The following is a 19,355-nucleotide window of genomic DNA, read 5'->3' on the forward strand; positions in this document are numbered from 1 at the left end:
TGGGCCATTAAAAAAGTTCCACAGTGTTTCTCGGGGCTTATCATATAAGTGTACAGGACTATAGTCTTCAAAAGGCATTTGTTGAACAGTGCATTTATGCAATATTTTTATCAATATGTAGGTGGCTAAATTTCAAAATTAGTGTAACAGAAGAAAAACTTTTTGGACTGGGTATAGATTGTTGTGTGCAAATGATTGTGTTGCTATCTCCTTTTAAGTAAGTGAAAATGGAACTGTATCATGAACTGCTATCTTGGAATGTGTGTAGTGTTTCATGCAAGCTTGGGGAGCTCACTTTCATTAAATAAACTTGAAATGCCACCGACCACATCACAAGAATCCAAAAACGGCAAATGACACATTCAAAAAGGAAGAGTGTTTCTTTAAAAACAAATAATATTAATGCTGTTATGGGATTGAAGGAACACTGAACATTTTTTAGGACTTAACAATGTATGCAGCCCTTATCATGCTTGCTGAGAAATAAGCATCATTGATATTAATGGGACATACTCCCTAGTAACTGTGTGCAGTAGGATTGTAGCTCTACCTACTTATTGACTGCTGATTTTCTGGGGGAAATTAACCCTATTTCCTTTTGGGGGTTAAAATAAGGCCTTCTCAAATCTTGTGAAAAGAAGATTTTTCAGAACATTTCCTGGTACCCACAATATTATGCTATGCATCATATTTCTTTGCTATGGCAGCACTGATGATGCTAGTTTTAATGCCACTAGGTTTAGATGTGACTTCTATTTTGATATTCAGTCATTAATTTTCATTACTTAAAATTTTTATCAAAGGGCTCATTATACACACATGAAGCAGAACCCTGTTGGATCTTTGATCTGATCCAGTTGGTCCAGCATACTGTTTCTCATATTTAACAGCCAGATACCTTTGGAAAGTACAAAAGCAGGCATATGAAGGCAATAGCTCTCTCTTATTATTGTTTCCTGGCAACAGGTATTCAAAGGCATGCTGCAACGGGAGTTGCATGTTGCTAGCATGGCTAGTAGTAATTGATAGATTTTTCCTCTATGAACTTAGTCTAATTCCCTTTTAAAGCCAATTATCCCATTGGCCTCATATGGAAAGTGGGATTGGACCAAGATGAAGGAGGTGTGAAAATTAGAGGGAGAAATATCAATAATTTAAGATATGCTGACAATACCATACTACTAGCAGAAACCAGTAATGATTTGAAATGAATGCTGATGAAAGCTAAAGAGGAAAACACCAAAGCAGGACTACAGCTGAATGTCAAAAAGACTAAAGTAATGACAACAGAAGATTTATATAACTCTCAAGTTGACAGTGAGGACATTGAACTTGTCAAGGGTTATCAATACCTTGGCACAGTCATTAACCAAAATGGAGACAATAGTCAAGAAATCAGAAGAAGGCTAGGACTGGGGAGGGCAGCTGTGAGAGAACTAGAAAAGGTCTTCAAATGCAAAGATGTATCACTGAACACTAAAGTCAGGATCGTTCAGACCATGGTATTCCCGATCTCTCTGTATGGATGTGAAAGTTGGACAGTAAAAAAAGTGGGTAAGAGAAAAATCAACTCATTTGAAATGTGGTATTAGAGGAGAGCCTTGCAGATACTATGGACTGCGAAAAAGACAAATAACTGGGTGTTAGAACAAATTAAACCAGAACTATCATTAGAAGCCAAAATGATGAAACTGCAGTTATCATACTTTGGACACATGAGAAGACATGATTCACTAGAAAAGACAATAATGCTGGAAAAACAGACGGCAGTGGAAAAAGAGGAAGGCCAGACAAGAGATTGATTGATTCCATAAATCCACAGATCTGAACTTACAAGATCTGAACAGGGTGGTTTATAACAGATGCTGTTGGAGGTTGCTGATTCATAAGATCATTATAAGTCGTAAGGCACATACCAACAATAACCCCCCTTTGGCCATCACTACATGATATAGCAGCAAATTCCATAAATCCACTTTCTGAAGAAGTAGTCCATCTGGTATAAATCTCTGCAAGTCAGTTTCTTGGATGACCCTGAGTTCTGCTGTTAAGAGAGGTTTTGCTGTGAGCCCCTGGGAAACTATTTACTGATCTACTGACTAGTCTCTGTATTTATTTTAAATATGACTTGGTTTAAATGTCATGTTAAACCATAGTTTGTTTTAAACTACAGTTTAATTGTGAATGAGCTCCCACTCCAGCACACGTGTGCATATGGGTGTTGCACGTGGTATAAACAAGCCAGAGTCTGACTTGTCATGTTGTGTGAACAAACCACAAGCTGGGTTCACACAACAAACTAGACTCTGACTTGTATGTGCTGTGTGCTACACCCCCAGGGGGTTAAAACAAGTGTAGTTCAATGTGGTGTGTGGATGGGCCTATGGATTTCACAGATATTTAGGATAACCTGAGAACATTGATAGATGATTGTTGCAAATGACTTGCACTGAAACCTTCTGCTTTGTTATTGTAGAGAGCGCTCGAGCCTCCTGATGTGCATCATGAAAGACTTCTCCCTGTTTCTATACTTGGCTTTCTTGTAAACCTGGTAGGAATTTTTGTGTTTCAACATGGTGGACATGGCCATTCCCATGGTTCTGGTAAGATTCTCACATAGTAATTCATCTTAGCGCCCTTCCAGACATCCTTTTTATTGTGCATTCATGATGATTCGTGCTCATGGTGTTATCAAGACGGTAATTTGCAATCCCACTTTCAATATTGTTTGTGCCTGCATACGTTTTTCAGGTTGGACATGCTGCTTCACTTCCAGTCAGTGCATGTTCTGTAACGTCCTGTAACATTTTGTATCACAAATGTTGTGAGGGCTTTTTTTATCCTGCTTTTGTTGTGCTATGGTGCAAGAATGCCCCTCCAGATGGCAATAATGCAATAACGTTGGGGAAGCATCACAAAATGACGAACAAAGCAGAATTATGTGTGGACAGTCCAGTATAAGTCCACTACTAATGCACTGATATTGTGTAAATAACATGTTGCAGAATACCCGCAAAAAAATCCAGTCTGGACAGGGCCTTTAATTACTTTGTCTCCAGTTACAGTAAAGGGCCCAATACTATGCTGCATTATGCAGCGGGCCGTAGGTTTCAAAGTCCCCATGGGATATCTTGTGTTTTTATTATACAGTTGGGTTGTGGCTATCATGTTGCAATGTTAGCAACCATTAGTTCTGCTTAACCAGCTTTGTGAAAGCCTTAAAAACATAAGAGGAGCCTCCTGGACTAGGAGAGTGGCCCATCTAGTCCAGCGTCCTGTTCTCACAGTGGCTAACCAGATGCCCATGGGCAACCCGCAAGCGGGACCTAAGTGCAAAGAGCACTCTCCCCTCTCGTGGCTACCGGCAACTAGTTTTCAGAAGCATACTGCCTCTGACTGTAATACCTTTGCTGTCCACAGGGGTTTTCAGGAGGAAGGGTTGTTATTCATCCTAGGGCCACTCAGAGGCTTTGTCTCTTAGCATCAGCTAAAAGATGAGTGGGGTTGAGGTTGTTGTGGTGCAAACCTCTGCTGCTAAACTAGCTTGGGAATGGACATCAATTCTGACATTTTAACAATTAGACCCTGCTTTGTTGGTTTTTATTGACCAACCTGGTAGGTCCTGTACAGTATGCTACTATAGTTGTCACTGGTTTTCATTGCTGTCTGTATTTAATGTGGGATATTTTAAAAATGTGATGCATAATAATGTTTTCAGTTGTGTAGTAAGCATACGGAGTTGTGTCCAAAGTAGTGTCAGCAGTACTTCTTTCCTCTGCTCCTTCTGTGCACCCCCCCTCCAAATCTTCTCTGGAGGTTCTCCATCCCTCTGGAGCCAATTTTGAGAGTTGGGGGGCTGCAGAGGAAAGGAGCAGAGCAGGAGTGTTGGATACCAGCCTAAAGCTATAATCTGGAAATATGTGAATGGGAAATGTCATGCACATGGGAGTTATAGTGCTTATAGAGGCAGGCTGTAGCTTATGTTGAAACTACAGTTGTGTAGAAATATGAACTTTCACGCTATGGCTTTGTTCTGAACTAGTGTGGAGCTGAGTTATATTTTGGTCAGGGTCAGGTTCAGACTATTTCAAACCATGGTCTGTTGGCCTGAGATGGAGCTGATGTTTGAGCTGGAAAACTGATTTAATCACTGCTTACAAAACAGGATATGAAACCAAGATAGCTTATTAGCTCATGATAATTATGTCTGAACTGGGCATTAGTCTGTTGATCAGCTAAACTAATTGAGGGCACATTTTTAATTGATTCAAAGACTTTAATTAATTGGCAAAGCTGTAAGTATTTATGAATGGTAGTTGCCATCTTAGAAATGGCACCTCCTACAAAGGAAAAAGGGCAATGCCACTTCTATGATTCATATATGCATCAACTAAAAACAAATACCATACTTTGGTCTTCAAAGCCATTAATACATTTAAATTTATATAGTTAATCAGTTAATATTTCTTTTAGTTGGATGACATCTGATGACAGATTGAGGCAGCCTACTTCAGTGGTAGCTTTTGGGGTACCATTAAAAGCAGCATATTATCTATTTTAATTTACAGGTGGGTGGGTGGGGGACATCTGGATTTTCTGCCTCAAGCACCAAAACGTCTCTGGGCATTTCTGTCTTATTCTTTCTGTCTTACCTATACAAATGAAATGGACAGTTACTTTAATTATGACAATACCGAGAAATTTTCTAAGTCACATTGACAAATTTCTTTTTGCAGGACATGAGCATAGCCATTCACTGTTTAATGGGGCTTTAAGCCATGGGCATAGTCATGGAGGCCATGGGCACAGTCACGATTCCAAGCATGGCCATGGCCATTCTCATGACCACAGTCATGGACATGGAGACTCACATAGTCAAGATTACTGTCATGGTAAGTGTGTGTGAAATAGCAGGGTCATGGTTAATGCTTGTACATACCGTCTTGTATTCACTGTGGAACATTTGTATGGATATATTGAAAGATTCTAGACCATTCAGTTTGGGAAGATAACAAGGATTGTATGAAAACAGTTGACTGTTATATTTTGGCCATGTAATATTTTCTCTGGGGCCTTCATGTGTAAGAAATTGTAGGTACCCCATGTTGCATGTGATGTGTGCATATGCTTCTATTTGATTGTGTATGTTCTAGGGTAAATAGCTGTAAATAGGAAATTTGTGCCATATGTATGTGGTATAAAATATTGTATTTATGTAAAATATGTGTGTGCAACCTTTCAATTTACCGTAACTCCTAGGGCACCTCAACAATAATAAAAATACTCTCAAATACAAAATAAAATGGGTGCTTGTGTACACAAGAGTACCACTACCTGTATAAGAAATCTTTATGTTGTTAGAATATATTCTTACTCATTCGAGTCTGCAACTGTGGGAAACATTCTTTGCTGTCATTTTAAAACCATGACTTCACATCCAGGTTAAATAGGAACCCTGGCTCATGTTAGTTCTGTTTTAAGGTTTATGGCAACATATTCTTTTGTTGCATTTAAGTGGGGAGGGGACTCTGAGTCACCTCTTCATGAATTTACTAGGTAATCATGGGTCACCTTCTCTCACCCTAACCATCAGCGCTAAGAAATGTGACACAAATTATCCCATGATTTTGTGTGTGTTATGTGCCTTCAAGTCGATCATGACTTACGGTGACCCTATGAATCGGTGACCTCCAGTAGCATTTGTTATAAACCACCCTGTTCAGATCTTGTAAGTTCAGGTCTGTGGCTTCCTAGATGGATTGATTCCATAAAGGAAGCCACAGACCTGTACTTACGAGATCTGAACAGGGTGGTTTATAACAAATGCTACTGGAGGTCACTGATTCATAGGGTCACCATAAGTTGTAATCAACTTGCAGGCACATAACACAAAACCTTGGGGTAATTTGTGTCAGATTTCTTAGCGTTTTCATGTTCAGGTTTAGTTTGACTTTCTTCTGGATTCTCAGCCTGGTAGCAGTCTGCACTTAGATACCACCCAGTGTTTGGAAATCTTGACATTGTCCTGAGTTCTGAGTTTGCAGACAGCAAATCTTTTCCTGTGGCTAAACCTTCACTGTTAATTTGCTCCTTCCACCTTTCTCTTTTGCCTTGTCACCTTAAAACAAAACATGAAAATGCTTTGGATTTTGGCGAATTCACTGTTTTCTCTCTGTTTCCTTCCTCCTTTTTTGTTTCCTCTATACTTTTCTTTTTAATAAATGTCCTAGGTTCATTTTATGCTTAATTTTCTCCCAAATTCCATTTGGTTGGGGTGGTGCTATTGTATAAGCAGTTGCTGAAAATTCTATGATCTCTTAAATAGAATTTCATTGCTACACAAAAACATACAACGTTAAGAGGATAAATAAATTTTACCTTCCTGCTTTTTTACAGATGACCACCCAGTTGAACTGGCTTCAGGATCCAGCAAACAGATTTTAGAAGGTATGATGTGAATATAGTGTGTTTAAATTGAGTCTGCTGAAATGAAACAATAAGAGCACAGTGAGGACCTGGAAAAAAACAACTTTATATAAGGCCTTATGTTGAAATTCATTAATAATGAACAAACCAGTTTCTTCTTTGTTTTTTAAACAAATATCTGCTTGCTGTTTTAATGAACTGGCAGCTGTGCTCATAAATAAAACAGGTTGCCAGTAAAACTTGCAGGTCTGAAGTCTTTCTGTTCGGAAGAGCTTTATCAATCAGTGACAGCCTTGCCTGGCTAAAATCTATGTGTACACAAGTGAGTGATCTCATTCATTCTGAATATTTTTACCACCCTGTTTATGTTACATCATCAACAGGGCAAGGGAAATAAGATAGCATTTGGTTTCCCAACAGGCATATGAACTACATGATGAAACAGTAGGAATTATGCTAGGGTATGAGATGCCACTGGTTTACAATTTATATAAAGGCTGAAGAAGTAACTCTGGGACATTCAAGTAGGGGTGGCCCTCCAGATGTTGATGGACTACAAGTCCCATTATCTCTGACCCATTGTCTGTATAGTAGGGCCCCACTCATACGGCGGGTTATGTTTCATACCCCCGCCTAAAAGTGAAACCCACCAAAAAGTGGAGCTTCGTCAATAAAATGGCGCCAGAAGCCTGAAAAACACTGTAAAAGCTGAACAAGTGCCGTATGAGTGGGGCCTTATTCTAATTGAAAACCGCCATATCAGCGGAATGCCGAAGAGCGGGCCGCTGAAACTGGGGCCCTACTGTATTGGCTGGAGCTGATGGGAGCTGGAGTCCAACAACATCTGGAGGGCCACAGTTTTCCCATCACTGTTCTAGAGGATAGAAGAACTGCCACAATATGAGTTCCCTGAAAGACCTCGAAGCAAATGTGACAAACGTAAAGCAACCAGGGACATTGAAAGCTCTCAGGGATTGTGTTCAGTTGGCCTCTTTTATTTGAGAATGCACTGACTTGTGTACTAGTGTGTTCAGAAGAAAACAGGAAGGTGGAATTGTGGGTTGCATCCAAGGGTGTCTTTTGCGTGGATGGAAGGCTTTTTGATCCAGTGGAAGGTGCTGTTAGCAGGATAGAGAGGGGAAGCAACTTCACTGATTTCCCCTTCCACCCTGCTGCCCCCCATGTGCCCCTCAGATCTGCTCCAGAGGCTTAGAAGGCCATAACAGTGTGGGGTGGCATGGTGGGCTGCAGTGGGGAGCGGGAATTGGCAAAAATTGTCTTCCTCCCTATTCTGCTGAAGGAAGCTTCTGCTGGATCAAAAAGCCTTTCGTCAGCGTGAGGGACACCATGGGATACAACCCTAAATATGTTGGATCTTGCCCAAATGCTGTAACTGTTGAGCTCCCATATATATATATATATATATGTTTATCTGAATCTCTTTCTAGTCGTCATAATACCACAGATAAAATAGAGCATTTTCAAAGAAATTAACACAACATTAACAGGCAGATCTGTGTTTTCCAGTGCTTGGAGAGAAGCAGGTACCCCCAGTGGTCAGCAAAATTTCTAATACTTTAGTGTGTGTATGGATGTGTCCTTCTATCTTGGTATAGAATTCATAGCATTTCAGCTTCAAAGAGATTGGCATGCTTGAAAAGTAAAATGAAAGTTATTAAATTCTTGATATAAGTTGTGTGTTTTTGGTAGCTTCATGTGCTGTATTTTAATTATGACTGAACTGACAAATATAAACCAGTGTGTGAGGTTGGATTGTTTTTAGTAATGTTTTATACTTTAATTTTTTTACAAGACAATTTTCTAATCTGCGTTTCCATTGTGTGCCTGCAGAAGGTGCCAGATGTTCTTTATGTACTGTTATACTGATGTCATAGGACTCTGCCTTTCTTTGTTGTAGACTTCTGGCCTGTTCATTTAGGGTAAAATAACTTTTATTGAGTATCCTATAATCTCTACTTCTCTCTAATGAAGTAGCACTTAAGGCAGTATGAGAAGCTTTTAAAATACTGTTCATACTGTTGTATCTTCTGATGCTTGATTGGCAGTTATACCCTTTGCTACCAGCAGAGGGATCCATAGGCTTATCTTTTGGATAGGTGCTAAGTATTCTTGAACTGTAACGGCTTGGATTTCAGATTTCTGTAACTTATATTTATACAAGGACTTAGTTTATTTTACAAAGGAATCTGTAGCTGGCACTGAAAAATATTTGTAGCAGCTAAAATGCAGAAGAGATCTTAAACTGTTTTTGCAAAACTTCCTTCTGGCAAAGTTTTGTTTGGAGCTGACTAATAAAAATTAGTGGGGTGCAGCATTCAAGGTTTTTATCTTGCTTGGTGTATTATTATAGACTGTGTTGTATATATTGTAACCAAGGATGTTCTGTAGCATGCAGCTTAATTTGGAAAAATAAGCATTCCATAAAAACCTTGTTCCCTCAAAACTGCCTTCGAACCTGTGACAATCATTTACACTAACTTTGCATACTATGATGAACATCTGAGAAGCTGGGATATAGCCATGTAGTGAGATTTTGTTTTAGTACTCTGTTTTATTTTACTGTAGTTTTGCATTGTTGTATTCTTAATTTGTCTTTATCTTGTGACTCACCCAAAGAACTTTTGTTAGAGGTTGGCATACAAATAATGTAAATAAACTACACCTCATGTAGAAATTTTCCTCCTCATAAGGACTCTTTTCCATAGTGTGTTTGGCATTGGGAGGTGCTGCAGTACAACTCCTTGTACTGTTTGAGTAATATGCAAATGGGAGGAGGCTGTACTGTATTACCTGCAAACTGTGGGAAGAGCGAGTGTAAATTCCACTTGTGGCTCCAAGCATCTGACACTACTTTTGCAGCATGAGATGGAGATGTGCTAGTTCATCCCCACTGCCAGTGTAACATGAGACAGGGTATCATATAACAGGCATCTTGTGTGGTGTTTTAGTCTTTATTTCAAGGCCCATTGAAATTCATGTTGGAAAAAAGTTTTAGTATATTTTCTGAACTTATATATATTTTCTTGTAGGGGTATTTTTACACATTGTTGCTGATACACTTGGAAGCATTGGTGTAATCATATCTGCATTACTGATGCAGAACTATGGTTTAATGATAGCTGACCCTGTCTGTTCAATGCTGATAGCTCTGCTTATAGGAGTGAGGTAAGTGTTGAAATGCATGATTACTTTCCAGGGTTTGGAATCATAACAAGTATTGCAGCCGTCATTGTCAATTGCTATAATTACAGCAACTGTTCTCTTTATTGCTTTCTACTTTTTCCATCTTGGACCAGTTTATTTTCACACCTAAAACAAAATTTCTCCTGTCAGAAGCCAGTCTTGCTTGTACATGTATTTTAGGCTTGTTAAAATGCCCTTTCTGATCCACATTGTGAAACATCTCTCTGTTGTGTGTGGTTTATATAAGCAATGTACTGTACTACTAAGTGGAGCAGAATGGCCTCAAATTCAGTGGAGTCTAGCCGGCTGGCACACAGTGTAGTCTTTACCAAATGAAGCCACCAAACGTCTCATAGAAAGCTGCTTAATATCTGTATTTATCTGCTGAGGCTTCTTGCTGGTTTTTTGGTAGAACATTTCAAGTTTATTTTAAAACTGTTCTACATGGCTATGGATTTTTGAACCAGGCAAATATTTAACCTTGGCATACTTTCTCATTATTGTTGCTTTTAGGGATTGCTCTAAATAGAAGTAGAATAGGTTGCAATGTGTATATAACAGTAGATTGCAAAATAGTACATAGTTGGGTGGTTTCTGGTTAATTTACCTTGGGTGGTATTCAACTAACTCATCCTGTCAGTGCAAGGATTACTGCCAGCACTTCCCCCTCTCCTCCCTTTGTGCATGCTGCGCAACCTCTCCAAATCTGCTCCAGAAGGATGGTGGAGCCCCTAGATCAGATTTAGAGGGTGCACAGGGGGAGGAGAGGGGAAAGTCCCTTTGCGCTACTGGTAATCTTTGCACTCATAGAACCATGCCTTAGAGCTATGCTGGATACAATCCTGTGATTCTCATGCAAATGTTCAACTACTTCACACAGATACAGTATGGGGGGGGCGGGCTTGCACTCACCAACGTTGCCTTTCCCACCATGCATTGGATGTCTCATTTGCATAGAGTCCATTGTATGTAGGCCTGCATCATACAATTTGTACACTTCAGTTTCGTGGTACACAGATTGCACTGCCAGGTCCACACATGTAGGGCTCTGTATGTAGACCATTATACATATGACATCTAACATGCAAACATTGGCAGGCTTGGAGGTGGGGTAGGTGTAAAAATGATGGGGGGGTACAATCCTGCCTTCTCTTCTCAATGCATTTCTAGGACTTCTGCATAGAACAATTGCCTTTCAATTCATGGTATTTAAAACTCTGTCGATCTTAAGGATGGTCTGGAAAGAGAACTCCCACTAAAACTAACTTCGTGTTTTGTAGTTGGGAGAAGGGGAACAGCACTTCAAAAAAAAAAAACCTTTTGGGTTTGTTGTCTCAAATGTCTGTTTTCCCTGATTACACAACTTTATCTGCATTTGTAAGATGAGTAATCGATGAAGGCTTAATGTGTTAAATTGACTCAAGGCCTTAGCAGAAGGTTTTCCTTTTTCTTGCAGTAGGTGTGAATATATAATACTCTGCTGCAAATAATGTAAATGTTCCTTTGGAGGTGGCATGGAGCAGAGCAGTCCCCTACTTTTGGAATGCTGGTGCTTTGGTATATTCTTCAAGAGTCTTCAAAAAACCTCTGGTAGAGCTCGTGGTTATTAGAAGGCTGTCAATGGCTACTGGCCATGATGGCTGTGCTCCACCACCATAGTCAGATGCAGTATGCTTCTGAAAACCAGTTGCCGGAAGCTGCAGGAGGGGAGAGTGCTCTTGTACTTAGTTCCTGATGTAGGCTTCCCATGGGCATCTGGTTGGCCACTGTGAAAACAGGGTGCTGGACTAGATGAGCTGCTGGCCTAATCCAGCAAGTTCTTGTTAGTATGCTTTCTTTCAAATAAAAATTAGGCATTAACTTGTTGGAGGTTGTGAACAAAATCGTCTAGTTTTTCATTCTGTGAAATGAAGAATATAGTGATTTGTTAACTTTTGAGGACGAAACTGGAGAGTGGCTTTAAAATTTTTAATTTAAATTCTTATCAGTCATGCCCTTGCTACTATACCATGCAAAAACTGCTGTATGTAGATATTTCTATGTGGGAAGGGAAATTGTTGCAAATGAAGGATATAGTTCTTGGTAAGAAAACTATACTAACTATGTAACTAAGAGGTGGAAACAGCGTGCATGTTTTCTTCAATATGGGTTTCTTGGGCTGCCTTATCTCTTCTTATAATTCACTCTGATTAAAAGCGGAGTTGGAGCTCATGTTTATACGCTCTCAGCATGTAAAACAAGTTCATGTAATATTTTGTTTCTCTATGATCTGAAAGTGAGAATTTCTGTGAGACTGGGATACCCAAGAGATGCTTCTCGGTACCACAAAGAGTGCAAGCAGACAGCTGCTAGAGAGAGGGGGTTTAGAGGTAGAGGAGAAGGGCAAAAGGTGGCTGCAGGGCAACAACTCTCCTGCCTCCTGGAAGCAATTTTTATGATTAGAGGCACTCCAAAAAAAAACACTCAGGCCTATGTTCAGCTTACGTTCTCGGTGGGTAAAATCCAAATCTGACTGCTAGTGTTGGTTTACAGTGCAACCCAGCTCTTTACACCTCGAAAGAAACTTTGGGGTCTAAAGCTGACGGCAGCAGAGTCTGAATTGTTTTCTGTTGACTCATGAATCACGTTTCTGTGGGTCTTTAAAAAGATAAATGTCAGCATAACTATCAGACCAAGTTGTGATACTGTGATGGTGCAATGTCATTGCCTTGGCTTGAGGCCAGATTCATGCTGTACTGGAATGAAGCAACATGGCCTTTTTGTGCAATAAGTGGATAATCTCCATATTATGGTTCTCTGTATGTGGAATGATGCAGATTGCTATAAGGTTCTTTAAATAATGGCTTAAATATTCTAAGGCTAATGGCAGATCTCTCTCCAGTATTGGGGAATTGTGATTGCAGCTGGTGTGTATGAATGAAAGTATTTCTCACATTACAGAGGCCCATCCCATACCTTTTTGTGATAGCTATGGGTGAAGGTAATGATTCACATTGCAGAGAATGAGTAGGCAAACGATCTCTAGTAGTTCATCTGATGTAGGGTTGTAATAGGGTTACCTAAATGGATATAAGGGAAAGAATTGGCATCTAGGCTTTTTTCAGGACTGACTTCACTGATTTGTCTATCGTGGCTATTCTAGGATTTTGTATAGTAAGACATGGAAGCACAACTTTGCAAATACATCTGCATTTGTTAATAGCCATACACTTCTACTAAGTGACATTGCTTAAAAGAACCAACTTATCTCCCTTGTCCTCTGGAGGCAACACTCACTAGCCATAGGAGCTACCCAGCTGGGGCAAGCATTGCTAAAGGACACCAAGCTTAGAAACTAGTACATTCCATGTAACGTTTGGAAGTTCAGTTTGTAAATGAGGTTGTCTGATGTAACACTGTCTTGCTGCATCTGGTCTGCTTCTACTAGGTTCACATTTGTTTTTGGATTACTGTTCCTTCCAGTGCTTAAGAATAGAATAGCACCCTGTTTTTACTTGACATTGGGTGATTTGGGGGCAACAGGACAATTCTAGACAGGTTCTATTTTGTAGATCTTACCTCATTCCATATTGAAAATCTTTAGGGAGAATAATTACTCCACCTTGTATAGAGTAGAGAACTATGACTCCATCTTGTAGCTGGACTTGACTTGTCTTCTCTCCTGTTTTTGCACTTCCTCTTCAGTGAGATTGCCAGGATTACGTTTGTCCAAATACATAGACAAAGGGCTCCTTCCATTCACAGAGGGAACTGGGATCCAGTGGAGGAAGGGGGTCTTCCATTCCTCTGGAGCAGCTTTTCAGGGGGCTGCAAGGGGAAGGAGGAATCGGTGAAAATTGCTGCACTGCCCTCTTCCTCCCGCATGACTGGAACTCTGCTGAGTCTTCATCCAACCTATGATGTGCAAAAGAGGAGAGATGCAGGATTTACCACCTGAACCAGGGGCTTCTCTATCAGTTTTGTGGGACTGAAACACTTCTTGTAGAATGGTATGTTAAAACAAAGTGTATATGTGTTATATTTCTTTAAAAGCTGGTTGGGGGCTGATTCATCCATGGGACTGTACAGGGCACTGAGCCTTGGGTTTACATGGTCTCCCACACAGCACATAGAACCTTGCATGTAAACTGAAGCCCATGAATGTAGATTGAAGGTAATAGCGCAGTCTGTTGTGAAAAGAAGCAAGTATGTGTGAAGTAGCTTTCAACTTCATTGTAGTGCTTGCTCAAACGTTTGTGTATTTTGATCATGGGGAATCTGTTGAAGCTGAATAGGTCAATGTTACAGGTGCTTCAAAAATGAAAGTGGGAGCAGTACTTCTTACCGATATATAACATTTGATTTCCAGTTACTACAATACTGGGTCAGTCTCTAGTTTAAGGCTCATAAAGTCAAATTGGTGTAAACATCTCACTGCAGAAGTTGCGGAACTAGACATGCATAGTGCACGTCTGCACATTGGAGAAGATTGGCTGGTTTAAAATAAGTAGGAAAAATGTGTAGAGCTGAATTGAGCCCATTTAACAGTTGAAACTGAGGGTTTCTTATAAGGATACGTGCAAAGAAGAAAAATCTGGTTGTCTTAAACAAAGTCCCTGATATTGTCCTCCAGCGTTTTAAATTTTTTTAAAAACCCTAAAAAAAACCACCCTCCACTTTATTGCTTGTAAAAATTTAAATGGTTGAATTTAAGGTTAGCTATCCAAAATCTATAGTTAACATCCCACCTAAAAATAGTTTCTCAAACTTTTTTACTTTTTATCTCCAGCTGGTTGCTATAAAATAATGAAATTTATCAGATTGCAATTTAATCTTCTCCAAGAACCGCAGTGATTTATGCAGGCAGATGGTTCCTTCAACACATAAATAGATATGCGTTTAAACCCAACCAAAATGTCAAAATGTTGGCTCTGTTGTAGTACATACACTGTGTAACACAGAATAACATTAATCAAGAGTTCTCAAGAAAGTCACTTTTTAAGCCACAGTGGGGATGGGGAAACATCAGACTAAACATAATACAGAACTGGTGGAGTGAATGGGTTGCACGTTCAGTAGGCAAAGAAATAAAGCCTTTAAATGATGTAGCTTAAACTACCAAGGTGGGTGTATTTCAGGAGGATTGTGATTCCTATGCTAAACTGTTAGACAAGTTGCATGGCCTCTTAAGTTTTCTTTTGCTAGTTCACTGTAGTGTAGTACTTCTGCTATTGGGCTGGCCATTAATGGCAGGAACCAAGCCAGATCTCCAAGACACACTTCATGAACGGTTATTTGTTATTTAAAAGCATGGATAGACCACTTACTATTTTAGAAGTCTCTTAGAATTGATTAGGATGTAACATCAAACCATGATTTGGTTATGATTGAGCAGTCAGGACACACGTGGGGGATTCCCTGCGTCCCGGTTTGAGCCCAGTAGTTTTTGTTTCGTCAGAACTGGCAAACTATCATTTGAACTTGCTTGAGAATCCAGGTTCTGTCTGTTCGTTCAGGATCTGCTCCATGTCTGTGTGATGTGACACTTTAGATTTGGTTCTAGTCTGTTGTTGCCTTTGACCAGATTATTTGGTCTGTCTAGATTGCCTCATTTTTTAATATCTTGAATCATCCATATTGGGATCATTGTAAACAACTTATGCAAGTCATATGAAGTCTACTCAAGTAGGAGCAGGAGCTAATAATAGTAAGGAGAAGTTGGCGTGTGTGCTGCCTTTCAAAACAAAGCTTTCTCCTGTACTCGTGACATTCAAAAAAATGAAAAATTAGCATAGTATTAGTTGTGGCTTGGTAAAACTGTTTATCTGACTTTTAAGGGCCAGCTGTCAAACTCCCCTTGGATTAACTCAGGTATAACGGAAAACCCTGAGTATCCTGCAACGTTTTGGCCCTCTGTAAGGAGCTTCATTAAATTGTGTGTAGGGGGACTTGAGGTGCAAAATCCAAGGCTGGGGGAACAGAGCTCCCCCTCCCAACTTTTCTCCTCCACCCTTGGATTTTGCCCTTATGCCTCTTTATTCATGCCCTATTCGATGAAATCACATTACATTATATTGGATGACTGGAATAAACATGTGCAGATTGGCTGGCAAGGCCTTGAACAGCTATGAGAGGTCTTTCTCCTGGCAGTGCAAAGTATTTATCAGGTAGTGAAGCCAGAAATAATAATTATTACTACTACTACAGCAGAAGATGGGTTTGTAAAGTTTGCCTTTCAGGCAGCTTTTATGAGCCTCTGATTTTTTTTTTCCTGAGTCACGCTTGGGAGAACTTTATTGGCATCTCTATTTTTAGGTCCAGCGGATGACATCTGACAATAGTTTTCTCACATTATTTGCTGTACTGTCAATATATTCATTTGGTACTCTGCCCTTCCCCGTCCCCCAAATAATGATGTTGGTAGGGGCAGTGGGATACCTTAATTCAGGGGTTCTGTGGGCCATGGACTACCAGTGATCCGCGACGCATCTGTGAAAATACAGTCAAAAATCCTACAGCACCTAGCACAGTAAATGTTCCGTCAGGACCCTCAGCAGTTTTCATGTGGTCCTTGGGGGAAAAGGTTGGGGGACCACTGCCATACATCACTAATTATATCCCTGAATTAATCAATTCTCATAGTTAATTATAATGAGAAGACTTTGCACAGCTGAAATATGCCTTAAAACAATTTGAATGTTTTTGCAGGGAGTCATTCTCAAATTTAGTTTGACTGATCACCATAGATCTGACTTGTATATGAATGAGAACTTGGCATATCTTTGGCTATATGCCTGAACATTCACTACAAAATTGATAGCAAATTCTTGTTCTTTAAGAAGTAACTTTTTGAGGTATGTTGCTTAAGCCTTTTTTGAATATTGTTGAATATTATCTGCCTTGCCTGTGATCCACATTCTTCCTAGCAGTGAGCCTTTGTTTCATATTATTGAATAGCTGTGTGAATGTCTGCAGTATGATGGACAGATATGACTTTCTCCTCCTGTGGTGACACTTCACCAGAGCGCTTTGGGAAAAGGCTTATGAGGTCATCCAGCAAAATATTTGAGTTGTCATAAGTTACTTGAATTGATGATTCCACAATTCTGTTTGAGAGTGTTACAACCTTTTTGCTAAAGAATAATTCCTCTGGTTAATCTTTTCCTATTCCCTTTGAATCTCATTTTAAGGCCTGTTGTGTGGTGCTCAATTTATACTTGTCCTAAGTGGGCTTAAAACTAAAATTAAATGTTTCTTTGTCTGGTGTAGTTTGGGTTGTGGAGCCTGAGTTTGAGAGATGTCCTCAGCCTGCCATCAAATTTTGGAATGCCTATTAGTGCAGGCTCCTATGTTAGTATTTCTGCCTTCCCAATCGGAAAGGGTGTGAGAGAGGGATGTATTTTATGACCCTATTTGTTTAATCTATATACAGAACATATCATACAGAAAATGGGATTGGACCAAGATGAAGGAGGTGTGAAAATTGGAGGGAGAAATGTCAATAATTTAAGATATACCATACTACTACGAATGCTGATGAAAGTTAGAGGAAAGCACAAAAGCAGGACTACAACTGAATGTAACAGATTAAAGTAATGACAATAGAAGATTTATGTAACTTTAAAGTTGACAGTGAGGACATTGAACTTGTCAAGGATTATCAATACCTTGGCACAGTCATTAACCAAAATGGAGACAATAGTGAAGAAATTAGAAGGTGGCTACGACTGGGGAGGGCAGCTATGAGAGAACTAGAAAGGTCCTCAAATGCAAAGATGTGTCACTGAACACTAAAGTCAGACCATGGTATTTCCGATCTCTATGTATGGATGTGAAAGCCGGACAGTGAAAAAAGCGGGTTAGAGAAAAATCAACTCATTTGAAATGTGGTGCTGGAGGAGAGCTTTGCGGATACCATGGACCGCGAAAAAGACCAATAATTGGGTATTAGAACAAATTAAACGCGAACTATCACTAGAAGCTAAAATGATGAAACTGAGGTTATCATACTTTGGAGACATAATGAGAAGACATGATTCATTAGAAAAGACAATAATGCTGAGAAAAACAGAAGGGAGTAGAAAAAGAGGAAGGCCAAACAAGAGATGGATTGATTCCATAAAGGAAGCCACAGACCTGAACTTACAAGATCTGAACAGGATGGTTTATAACAGATGCTATTGGAGGTTGCTGATTGATAAGGTCGCCATGAGTTGTAATCGACTTGAAGGCACATAACAACAACAGCAACATGTACCCCAACAGCAATGAATGTTGAGGTACATAGTCAGTAGTTTTATTTTTCTAATGAGTAACTGATTGGTTCCATGGGGATTTAGACACAGTGTGTATTCACACTTGGCTCTGCAAGATTCAAAAGAATGGAAGTTTCAATATTTTTATGTTAATTTTTGGTTGTCTGTAGGCGTACCTTTCATATGGTTCTATAGTTTGATAGAATGTATAGCAACCTATTTCTTTGATTTTTATCTTATTTCAAGAAGCACTGGAGCCTGTCTCCTGTTTGTTCTGCTTGCTCCATTCCTGGCCTGGCACTGATTGGGTGTTCCAAAGTGTGGGGACAAAATACTTCTGCACCACCTCAAAGACGCTGGGTCTGTTGGCTGGGTAGTTTGGCTCCTCGGTATTGTCCTCTGCCAGTAAGCAGCAATCTGTGGAGTATTCAGAGCACCAGAGAATAGTGCAGAGACAGCATTGTAATTCATGGGTTTTGTGCATGTGAGTCCATAAGAGCCACAGGATGATTGATGAGGCAAGAGCTTTCTGAGTACCTCTCAACACCTAATGTGCCACCTCAAGTTACAGTTGAAGCTCTTATGTTGTTTGCTCCAGACAGGGTGGAGGATGCTCCTCTCTTTTCTGTTCCAGCTCTTAAAGAAGGAACGGAAGAAGTGAGATCTGTTGAATGGATTGCAAGCTTTTAATCTCTGCCTTAAAATTTTGATCTTTCCTGGCTCATTTTTTCACCATGTATACAGTTATTACATGTTATGTAATAATCTCAATTTATTTGTTGAAAAGGTAGGGAGAGAAACCATGGGTAACGTTCTGACGCTTAAATATGAACACTGCCATTAAAGGTTAGAGGGTAATCAAAATGGCTTATAATCATGATCTCTTTATTACTTGATGATATGTCGTGTTGTATATATGTAAACACATAAACATATATGTAACCATTTACAGTGTTGTGAGTGTCCAGATTAGTTCTCTGAAGATTTATAATATGCCTTGATTCAGATAGTGCTGGTTAGTAAGGATCTGTTACATATCCTTAGTAACATCTTCCTCACATTGGAGCCAAAGAAATCCTAAGCTGGGGAATTTGTGCTTGTTTGCTGTCCAGGTTCCCTCACTATGGGAACTTGGTGTGTCTACTGGCTTGATGATATTGTCACTTCTACAGTTAGCAGAAGATTACTCTTAATTGCTTCCAAATGCTTGCTGCTTGAGCTCTGCTAAAATTCTTGGATTCAACTATTTCAAGAAATGCACAGCTGGCTGTTTTAGGCAAGTCATTTCATTATGGCTGAACTAGTCCCTACTAATTTTGTTTTATGGTCTCTCTCTCCTTGCCTCCCTCCCTCCTCCGTCATTATCTTGGATCATAAGAAAAACATTTCCCAAGCCAGACACAAAAGCAAGAATGTTTTTCACATTTTTATGGCTATTGTAATTACTGTTGTTGGGTTTAAAGAATCAACAATGATTTTTTTAAAAAAATT

At 39.6% G+C, this 19,355-nt stretch overlaps 1 protein-coding gene across 3 annotated transcripts in view; it reads left to right on the forward strand.

Moving 5' to 3' along the window:
• The window catches only part of SLC30A7 (solute carrier family 30 member 7), a 46,612-nt gene that overhangs the window by 15,328 nt on the left and 11,929 nt on the right, over positions 1–19,355 (forward strand). For all 3 annotated transcript variants that reach the window (XM_061633837.1, XM_061633836.1, XM_061633838.1), the window contains 4 exons: positions 2,477–2,603; positions 4,737–4,892; positions 6,397–6,447; positions 9,477–9,612. In XM_061633837.1, coding sequence (XP_061489821.1) covers positions 2,477–2,603; positions 4,737–4,892; positions 6,397–6,447; positions 9,477–9,612 — 470 coding nt within the window. The remainder of the gene's footprint in view (positions 1–2,476; positions 2,604–4,736; positions 4,893–6,396; positions 6,448–9,476; positions 9,613–19,355) is intronic.

Source organism: Rhineura floridana, chromosome 6, assembly GCF_030035675.1.
Source record: "Rhineura floridana isolate rRhiFlo1 chromosome 6, rRhiFlo1.hap2, whole genome shotgun sequence".
Taxonomy (NCBI): domain Eukaryota; kingdom Metazoa; phylum Chordata; class Lepidosauria; order Squamata; family Rhineuridae; genus Rhineura; species Rhineura floridana.